At 45.1% G+C, this 10,420-nt stretch overlaps 2 protein-coding genes across 2 annotated transcripts in view; one reads left to right on the top strand and one right to left on the bottom strand.

Moving 5' to 3' along the window:
• The first annotated feature begins 89 nt into the window (after nt 1–89).
• PSMC2 (proteasome 26S subunit, ATPase 2) lies at nt 90–8,809 on the top strand. The gene is made up of 12 exons (XM_066550862.1): nt 90–228; nt 2,328–2,365; nt 3,485–3,566; nt 4,445–4,544; nt 4,869–5,000; nt 5,638–5,710; nt 5,855–5,950; nt 6,209–6,373; nt 6,903–6,990; nt 7,604–7,806; nt 8,345–8,441; nt 8,541–8,809. Exons 1-12 carry the CDS (start codon nt 159–161, stop codon nt 8,696–8,698), a joined length of 1,302 nt encoding a protein of 433 aa, XP_066406959.1. The 5' UTR covers nt 90–158; the 3' UTR covers nt 8,699–8,809.
• SLC26A5 (solute carrier family 26 member 5) overlaps nt 5,559–10,420 on the bottom strand; it is a 38,506-nt gene continuing 33,644 nt past the window's right edge. Inside the window, exon 21 of the mRNA XM_066550861.1 lies at nt 5,559–6,012. The gene's annotated coding sequence lies outside the window, so the exon portion shown is untranslated. The remainder of the gene's footprint in view (nt 6,013–10,420) is intronic.

The following is a 10,420-nucleotide window of genomic DNA, read 5'->3' as shown; positions in this document are numbered from 1 at the left end:
CTGCCCCGGGCCGAAGGGTGAACCGGCGGCACCGCGCGGAACTCCCGACGGCGGCCACGGCGCCGGGGGGAAGGAGTTGCCTGCGCGCGGGCCGCGGTGCACCCTGGTTTGTGTTCCGGGCGGAAGCGGCGCGGTGCTGCGTAAGGCGGGCGGGCGCGATGCCGGATTACCTGGGAGCCGACCAGAGGAAAACCAAGGAGGAGGAGAAGGAGGACAAACCCATCCGCGGTGAGGGCCCACGGACGGCGAGGATGGTCTCCGAGCAGCGCCCGGGCCGGGAGTGGGGCGGCGCCGCCGGCGGCCATGTCGGTGCCAGGAGCGGCGGGGCTGGAGGAGCGGCGGGGGGAAAGGGACTAAAAAAGGATTAAAAATGTCTCCAATGTGTGATTTGGCGCTCCGGTCGCCGCCCCGGGAGCGTCCCCCATCCCGACCCGCAGCCCGGGCGGTGCCGCCGCTGGCTGGAGGGAAGCGGGGCCGGCCGGGCCTCACGCAGACCGGGCTGTGAGGGCTGAGCTGGGCCGGGGCTCACGGAGAGCCTGCGGTGAGGGCTGAGCTGGGCAGCACCGAGCGGGAGCGGGGCCGGCCGGGCCTCACGCAGACCGGGCTGTGAGGGCTGAGCTGGGCAGCACCGAGCGGGAGCGGGGCCGGCCGGCCCGCGGGGCTGCCCCTGCCCGGCCGCGGGTGCGGGAGCGTGGGACTGCCCGGGGAAGCCGCAGAGATTCTCAGGGGAGGAATGGACCCTCCGCCTTCTAAGTCTTGTTCTTTTACAAAAAGTTCCTAAAATCTCGAATTTCCTCATCGTGAGAGGAAGAATACCTTTTGTGGTTTAATACTTATTTGTCTACTTTAAATGCCCAGCAAAAAGTGCTACGATAATGTTACACCTCCCTGGAAGGAGGCTGTGGTGAGGCGAGGCCGGTCTCTTCTGCCGTGCCCGCGGTGAGAGAAATTGAGAAAATAGCTTAAAGGTGAGAAGGGGAGACTCACATTAGATATTAGAAAAAAAAAAATTCGCAGTTCGGGTGGTCATATATCGTAACAGTTTGCCCAGGGAGGCGGAGTCACCATCCCTGCAGGAGTTCAAGAGTGTCTGTCTGGATCTGTCGCTGGGTGATGTGGTGTCGGGGCTACAGGGGCAGGGCTGGGCTGATGGTTGGACTTCATGAAAGTCTCTCCCAACCTTGATTCCGTGAGATTCCGTGAAAGTTTCTTTCTCTTGCCGGGGGAGCGCCCCAGAGCTGCCCTGTGCTGCCGCTGTCGTTCGGAATTCCGGGAATCAGGAGAGGGAAGGAGGCCGAGGTTTCCGAGGATATCGGCACGGTGTGAAGGTTGCCGGTTGCCCCACGTTTTAACTTATTGTGGGTTTTTATTTCGTGTTATTAAATATTTAATAAAGCATCTGGAAGCACAAGTAGTGCAAAATGTAATTAGTGATGGACTTTGAACTATTCCCATTCAAGAAAGATTTCTAAATTATAGCAACAGAGTGTTCAACAGCTATAAAAAACAATCAATGGGGTGGTACAAATAGTCATGAAAAAAGGACAGATCAACATAGAAGGTCTTCAGAATGCTGTATAACATGTGCTGCTCCCAGATCACCGCAGAATCACAAAATAATGAGGTTGGAAGAGACCTCTAAGATCATCAAGTCCAACCTATGCCCTAACACCTCAACTGGACTATAGCACCAAGTGCCATGTCCACCAATTCTGTGTGGTCTGGGCTCCAAAAGAGTCTTAAAAAGAGTGGAATTAGACAAGAGAGGAAACAGAGATGGGAAGGGTGTTGAAAGTCTGTTAAATAGCAAGTGATGTGAGAGTGGTGTGGCAGAGTGGCACTAGCAGAGGTGTATTTTTCTAAGTTAATGGAGTGTATTTTGGAGTGTTAATGGTGTATTTTTCTTAGTTAATGAACTGGAGCCACCTCTGTGCAGGGGCATTGCTAGTGGGAAGTGGTGCCAGTTTTTCATTGATGCTTTCTTGAACATCTAGAAACAAAAAGTTGAAAAGATGAAGTTGTGATATCTTCAGTCCTGTTTTTGAACAGTCACAGGCTGGGAAACTCCTCTGAGTGAAGCAGAGTTGAAGTGCCTTGCTTGCTGTGACTCTGAGTGGTGCAGGTGTTTGGACTGAAGAGAGTAGCTGGAGACCTTGTTTCATTTTTCTTGTATATCTGATGGTTTTTTTGTTCCACTTTGTTTCAGTGAAAAGTGGAAGCTCAAAAGAATCTCTCCAAAATACATATTTTGATCCTTTAGAAGCAGAATTAATACTGCTGGCTTTGTTTTCAGAACTGGAAGCTAAGTGTCTCTTGTCTTGTTTCAGCTCTTGATGAAGGAGATATTGCCTTGCTGAAAACATATGTAAGTAGCACAAAGCTGTGGGAGTGTTAAAGACACAAAGCAGTTCCTGGGGGGAATACAGTGCAGGAGGGGAGGGGTAGAGAGTATCTCTGCTTCTCCTGGTGCTTTTCTTTCCTGCCAAAACCTTCCCTCCCTGTTCACCTTCCAATGAGACGCAGCCTGCAACACTAAAAATAATCTTGGGTTTGTTTCTCTATTTTTGTTTTGTATCTCATTGCCGATTGCCATAGCTCTCTAACAGCCAGGGCTTTACTAGGGCTTTTTCACTGGCCAGTTTTCTTGGTTTATACAAAAAATAATTTTAAGACTCCCTTCCTGCCAAAAGGACTTGCTTTTAGCCATCATGTTAAAAGAACATAATGTTGGGATGCACTTTTCACAGACAATAAGGCTTAAAATGCCAATCCACCCTTTACACTAGGAAGTACAGTTGGTCTGCAAAAGAACTCCTGAAAGATGAAACTTGCAGCTTAGGTATCTTTGGCAGAAATCTGAATTTTGTTGACACCAAGACTCCTTTACAAAGCTCTGAAATACAGCAGGTTCCCACTGCAGCTTCTTTTTTTGTTGCCAGTGATCTGCAAAGGAGATATTGTTCAGCAAATTCAGGTCTGAATCTGCCTGTGTCAGGCAGATCTGGATCAAAAAAAGCATTTTATCACAAGCAAGAATTCTGATTTGCCCCTTGAGCCTTCTGGTGTCCTCTGTGAATGATGGAAAGGTTGGGTAAGGCAGTTAAAGCACTTGTACAGATGGTTTTCAGAAAGTGTACTCTGAATTCTCTGTATATATCAATTTACTAAGTATTTTTTAAACTATAGGAGAAATAGTTTGAAAAAGTAAGGCTGAACAGGTTTAAAAGAAAAATAAATTATTAAAGTTTACAAACGTGGAAAATTTCCACCTTCCCAGTTGGTCAGTTGTGTGTAGCTGCATTTCACTTTTGCAAACAGAAATATTGTTACTGGAGGTTAATTCTGTCTTTTTTGGCTGTCATCAATGGTTGGCTGTTACACCAAGACAGTCTGTTGAACTTCTTGATGGGCAGCAGCTCTTGTCACTTTTTCCTAAACATGAGATAATTTGGCTTACGAAATCTCCATGGTATTCCTTTTCCAGGGCCAGAGCACGTACTCAAGGCAGATCAAGCAAGTAGAAGATGACATTCAACAACTGCTTAAGAAAATCAATGAGCTCACTGGTATGTTTTTGTTGTAGAAAGCTTTCAGTAGAGCAGCCACAGGTACCAAAACAAGTGTTGTAAGAAGTTGATTTCCAACAACTTCTGCATTGTTTTTTCGATGTCATTTTTCTCCAAAGAACACAGTTCTTTATTTGGTAGTGTGAAATTTTTGCTTGTTAGGGTGATGTTTTTTCAACTGGGCAGGGCTAATCTGTACACCTGATTTTGTTATTTTGTACTTTAACACATTTTAATCAAAACTGTGGTTTTTATATATAATGGTGGCATGAAACAAATGCCCCTTTCTGACACCAGATAATGAAGTAGTGATAACAGTAACAATTAATTTGTTTCCTAATTTTTCTTTCACTGATGTATGTTTTTTGCTCTGTTGCTAATCCTGCAGTGGCTCTGAGTTCTGCCAGGAAGACCAAAATTTCTCCTGTAAAATAATCTTGATTCTTTTAAATCCATAATGGAGATGGTACTTGTTACATGCATGTTTTGGAAGATTTGTGGGGTTTTTCATCTGTGTGAATCCCTTAGTTTCTGATACTTTGCACTGGAGCTCAGTGAAAACACTTGAGAGTTTCACTCCTTTAGTGAAATGTAGATGTCCACTGTCAATGCTCTGTCCTGCTGTAAGCATCCCCACTCTGCAAAATTGGCTGGGAGGGTGGCCAGGCTGGGATTTGAATGTTCAGCTGGCATGGTCACGTAGGCTGTTTCCTTAGGAAACTTGTTCTTTAGGAAATCCATCAAAGATATGTGTGTGTGTTGTTTTGGAGGTCTCTCAAAAAGCTTCCTGCAGGGTTATCTCTGAGGTTTTGGTGTGGGAAGGATGGCTGACATCCCAGTTAGGTGTTTCCTCCTCAGCTTCTCTGTGCTGCATGCAGGAATCAAGGAATCTGACACTGGCTTGGCTCCTCCTGCCCTTTGGGATCTGGCTGCAGATAAACAAACTCTCCAAAGCGAGCAACCATTGCAAGTTGCAAGGTGAGAGCACTCTTTCATTCCAGTGGAGCTCCATAGTGTTAAAAATCTGATTTATAGCTTAGGTGTGGACTTCTTTTAAAAAATGAAGTCCATGTTGTGCATATTGAAAGTGCTTTTTACCACTGAATCAAAAAGGAACTGTAATGATGTGTGATGTATTTCATACTTGTACTTATTTCTGCAGTTGTTGTATGAGGCTGTAAAGGTGTAATCACAGGTACAACATTCTGGTGTTCTGGTGTATTTGGAAGATGTGACTCTCTTGATGCTTATGCTTAGCACACAGTTTGTGTGCCTGGAGGTGCAATTGTGTCTGTGTGTTAGGTGCACAAAGATCATCAATGCAGACTCCGAGGATCCCAAGTACATTATCAATGTCAAGCAATTTGCCAAGTTCGTGGTGGATCTCAGTGACCAGGTGGCACCTACTGACATAGAAGAAGGCATGAGAGTTGGGTATGCAAAGTCTTTCTGTTCTTGTGAGTCTTCCTGCAGACTGAAGCTTTCTCTGAGTTATCTCATGTTGTAGTTTGACAGGTCAGCAAGCCTTCATTTCCAATTTTTGCAGTGGTTGAAATTACACCACTACTGTCTTTCTCTTGGATGACAGTAACTCACCTGCATGCTCTGCTGGAATCTTGTTTTGATGTTATTTTGACAAAAATTGACAAAACCCATGTGTCATTGGACAGAAACTTTTTCAGTTCAGGCCCCAGCAGTCCCAGCTTTCAGGGAGCCTCTGTAGGCTCCTTCTTTGGTACTCTGAGGTCACACTCAAAGCAGCCAGGAAATGTTCACTGAGGATGTAAAACCTATTACGTTAAGAGTCAGTATTTTCCCAGTTTGCTCTGTGGGATATTTTGAAATTTATTTTTCAAAATACTTTGGAATTAATAGTTTTGGAAACCTTAAAATTTTCTACAGAAAGAATTCCAGTATCTGGCCTACCTGACTATTAACTTTCAGGGCTGGGCTGTCTTGATGCCAGAGAAAAGAACAGTTCAAGAATTCAGCTTTTCATTTACAGAGTTGTTTCTACATAACACTTTACTTAACCAGTGTTACAATAATAGTCTTTATGCTTCCTCACCAGGGTGGACAGAAACAAGTACCAAATCCACATCCCCTTGCCTCCAAAGATTGATCCCACAGTCACCATGATGCAAGTGAGAGTTGCCTTTACTTATTTTGACGTGGCTTTATCTTGTAATTGTGATTCCTTTCGCTGGATTTTGTTGTGGGCTGTTAAAAGCCTGTGGAGATTTGCTGCACCAGGCTGGTAACTGCTCATTCACCTCTTTGTTGTGCAGGTAGAAGAAAAACCTGATGTCACTTACAGTGATGTTGGTGGCTGTAAAGAGCAGATTGAAAAGCTGAGAGAGGTGGTGGAAACCCCTCTGCTTCACGTAAGTAACCTCCAGATTGAAGCTTCTATTATTTTGGAAGTATTCTGGCCATCTGTGAGCATCTGAAAAAGCAAGAAAAGACAGAGTTACTGAGTGTAACCAGTTTAATGAAAGGAAGTCAGCTTTTACCAAGTGAAATCCAGCCCAGCCTCGTTTACATTGCTCTTCATTAATGATTTCCTTGATTTGCATATATGCTTTGATGCACATAATCTTTAATTTGCACATAACCTTGCCTTCTGGCTCCCTTTGTTACAGCCTGAAAGATTTGTGAACCTGGGAATTGAGCCTCCCAAAGGAGTGCTTTTGTTTGGGCCACCTGGCACAGGCAAAACGCTCTGTGCCCGTGCTGTGGCTAACAGGACTGATGCCTGCTTCATCAGAGTGATTGGATCTGAGCTGGTGCAGAAATATGTGGGAGAGGTAAGAGCAACTACTTGATGGAGTCTGGAGGGGTTTGCACATCTCCCTTGTGGGTACCAGACACCACACTGGGGGTGAGGGGTGGATGTACTTGGAAGCTGCAGGGGCAGGAGCTATCAGCCAAATCACTGCAGGTCAGGCAGTGGTGACATGACCTCAGCTTTGCTGTCACTTATGAGAGGCATTTTGCAGTACAGAGTTCAATCTGCAAAGTTCAGGAAGATTCTGGAATTAGGATTCTGCTCCCAACTCTGCCACTTGTTTTTCAGTTGGTCCTGAGGTAAATGACTTCATCTGTACTTCTCAGTTTAAGAGCAGTAATTTTTATGTCCTTTATAAATTGCTTTAAGCTTTATACTTCTCCCATTATATATGTGAACAAATAAAGAGTTTTCACATTGGAAATGTAGAAGTACTTGGAAGCATGAAAAGTTTGGTTTTGATAGTTTTCCTTTAATGTGCCTAAAATCTCTAACAAAATCTTGATTTTTTTTTTTTTTTTTTTTTTTTTTTTTTTTTTTGCTTTCAGGGAGCTCGAATGGTTCGTGAACTCTTTGAAATGGCCAGAACTAAAAAAGCTTGCCTTATATTCTTTGATGAGATTGATGCCATTGGAGGTATGTTTGTAGTAGCTACAGTGCTATTCCCCTGTGAGAGCTTTCAGGTTTTCTTTAGTTCTGGATTGTTGCATTTCAAGAAAAGTGCTTGTAAATACTGAGTTAGCAAAACTACTACCCCAGCATACCCTGTGTCCAGGAAGCTGTCAGGAAGTGGTTTATATAGCCCAGATGGAAGCCATTTTTGCACATTTGGAACACCCACATTATTCGAACTTTAGTGAAGAACCTCTGTATTTTATTTGCAGAAAAGTACTGTTAACTTAAACCCCTTTCAGCTTCTGGACTACACTCAACATCTTTGTTACTTCCTGAACATTATTAATTTTTCTCAAAAGAGAAGTCCTTTGAAAGTAGAACAGTTCTTACATAGATAGGGGAGAAGGATGATTTTGGTTGAGAAAAGGGCAAAACAAACAGAACTACACAGGTAAATTCCACCACTTGGCCGGTTGTTAGGTAGGGAGATAGAGGCCCTTTTATACTCTGGACCTTTTTAATTCATCACAATTACTTGTATCCACTTTAAAGTCATTTTCCCAGGTGTCCCACAGTGTTGCAGCCACTGTGGCACTCTGTGTCCCCGTGTGAAACTTGTGTGTCTCCTGTGCAGGTGCTCGTTTCGATGACGGCGCCGGCGGTGACAACGAGGTGCAGCGCACCATGCTGGAGCTCATCAACCAGCTGGATGGCTTTGACCCCCGCGGCAACATCAAAGTGCTCATGGCCACAAACAGACCTGACACTCTGGACCCAGCACTGATGAGGCCTGGCAGGCTGGACAGGAAGATAGAGTTCAGCCTGCCTGATCTTGAGGTGAGAACTCTTTATTTCACTGCTAAGTGTGTTCTGATAGCAGAGTGTTTCTTCAGTTAGGGCATCATTGTCTGGAAGTTTATGAGAATCAGCAAATGCAGCACTCCTAAATTCTGTGAAACTACAGGAAGTGTGGGGGATTAAAGATGTGCCAAAGATTTTTCCACGCTGCACAGTTTCTGTCCTGGCTGAGAAGCCATGGTAGGCAGCTGTAATCACTGTATGTTTCTACCCTAACAGAGAAAAAGTCCTTTAACCAGATCCACAGTTTAGTTCAGAAGCTGGAATGTGTTTAGTTTGGCTTTTTGAGAGAGATTTCTTGAGGTACTTCTATGATGAAAGCCCTTTTTAGAGTTATTTTCTTACTTTAGTGTCATGGACACTTAGACATTCCAGTCCAGACACGGGAAACCATAGTTGGGCAGCAAATACAAGATGTATTTTCCATTTGCCTGTGCTGTGGAGGGAGACAGCTGCAGGCTGGAGTCATCACCTCTTTCATGCCATGAACACCTCTGTCCTCCTCCCTTTCCCTCAGGGGCGAACTCACATCTTCAAGATCCACGCTCGTTCGATGAGCGTGGAGAGGGACATCAGGTTTGAGCTGCTGGCTCGGCTGTGTCCTAACAGCACAGGTAAGCTGCATGGATTTATTCCTTTACTGGGACAGGTCTCTGTGTGCCCTGTGTCCCCTGGCAGTCAGTGCTGAGCTGTTTATCCCGTCTGTCTCCCAGGCGCCGAGATCCGCAGTGTGTGCACGGAGGCGGGAATGTTCGCTATCCGAGCGCGCCGGAAGATCGCCACTGAGAAGGATTTCCTGGAGGCGGTGAACAAAGTCATCAAATCCTACGCCAAGTTCAGCGCTACCCCCCGCTACATGACCTACAACTAACACCTGGGAAGGCTCTTACTGTTCCCCCAAAACTTTCTGTGGAACAAAATCCAAGTATAGTGATTTATGTTTTGTTCTTGGAAGCTAGAAATAAATGGAGTGTTCCAAACAGTAGGTGTGTGTTCATTGTGAGTATTCTACTCCAGTGGACTGTTGCTGCTGTTGGGAAAAGATCTTAGTGAGGTTACAGCAGCATGGCTAATTTTAAATCAGATACCTGGGCAATGTCAGACATCCCAAGTTTAGATGTCTGGTCACCATCTACATCCCAGAGCTTGAATCTGAGCCATAGAGGTGCTGGAAGACCCCTGAATGACTCCGTTGTTTCTGGTTGTGCTGAGAGGTGCTTGTGTGTCCCACAAAAACAGGAGCTGTCATGGGAAGGCACTTGTGGTGGTCTGAGTCATTGCCCAGCTAAGGGAAAACATGAAGGGACATTTTTTCCTCCTCTTGGTGAATGCTCTGGTACCATCACAGTTTGTGTGGTTTTTTTTTTATCTTCAGTGGTTTTTCTATCCCTTTTGCTGAGATTGTTTATGGTGTCTTACAAAATAGTAAATGGGTCAAGGAGGAGGAAGGTGTAATTTCTTAGTGCTATGGGATGGAAAATTCCTTTTCCCTGCTCCTGCTGTGAAGTTTGACATCAGTCTGGTAGTGAGCACTTTGATACATTGTGTGACTTGTCTGAGATGCTGCTGCTGCACACAGGATGACCGAGACAGGTTCCATAGCTGAGCAGTGGCTGGGAGTTGTTGGCCACAAAGGCAGCCTTGAAAGGTTAATCCTCATCCATCTGACAAGGTCCTGTAGAGCTGGGTGTGCTCATCAAAAAACAACAGCATTCCATTTTCCTTTTCTTTCCAGTGTTGCATTAAAGTGGTTTAGGGGAAGAGCTGGAAGAGCTTAAAGAAATACCTGAGGGGAAAAAAATGCTTTTGGGAACTGATTTGTCTTGGAAGTGGGAGAAGTTTTATTGTCCAGTTGTATCAAAATGAGACCCATCAATTTATCAAGCTTAAATTATGAAGCCACTTCTATTTATTTTTTTTTAATAGGAAGTGTGTGCAATAGGGAGAGTATACAGCCATGGACTGGGGTAGGATTCTGGCTGGTGTCAGTATCTTGATATGGAAACCTGGGCAATCTCAACATTTGTGTGTCATTTCAGGAAGAACATTTTGGGGAGGGATGCAAGTTTATTGGTGGGACAGAATGTTTCTCATTTTCAGAAAACAGCACTGACAGCATCTCTGTTTACCAGGAGCAGCACTTGAAATTATGTGGAGCTTTTACTTGAGAAGGGTAAGTGAAGTATGGAGAAAGGGTTTGGATCTTACCAGGTATCCTGAATTATCATCAGTGCTCTTGCAAAAAAAGGAGGGGAAAGGAACATGACCCTGATTTTTACAAGGTACCAGCCAGATTTAGGCCATCCAGTGCTATCTGCTGTGGTGGGACTTCAGCAGAGGGGGGAGGCACTCCCCTGTCCCTGCAGACAAACTGGAGCCCTGTCACAAGGTCAAAGGACCTGGGGTTGTTTATTCTGGCACTGACAAGCCTAAGATAGGATTTCACTTTTGGATAGTGGTCTGTTAATCAGTGCTGGGAAGAGGAACTGGGTTCCCTTTTTAGGGGCTGGCTCAGGCTGCCAGGGGGAGGCAGTGCTTCAGCTGGTGGCAGCAAAACACAGGAAGAGATGAGCAAAAGCTGCTGAAACTTTTG

Source organism: Molothrus aeneus, chromosome 5, assembly GCF_037042795.1.
Source record: "Molothrus aeneus isolate 106 chromosome 5, BPBGC_Maene_1.0, whole genome shotgun sequence".
NCBI lineage: Eukaryota > Metazoa > Chordata > Aves > Passeriformes > Icteridae > Molothrus > Molothrus aeneus.
This window is presented reverse-complemented; position numbering and strand designations above follow the sequence as displayed.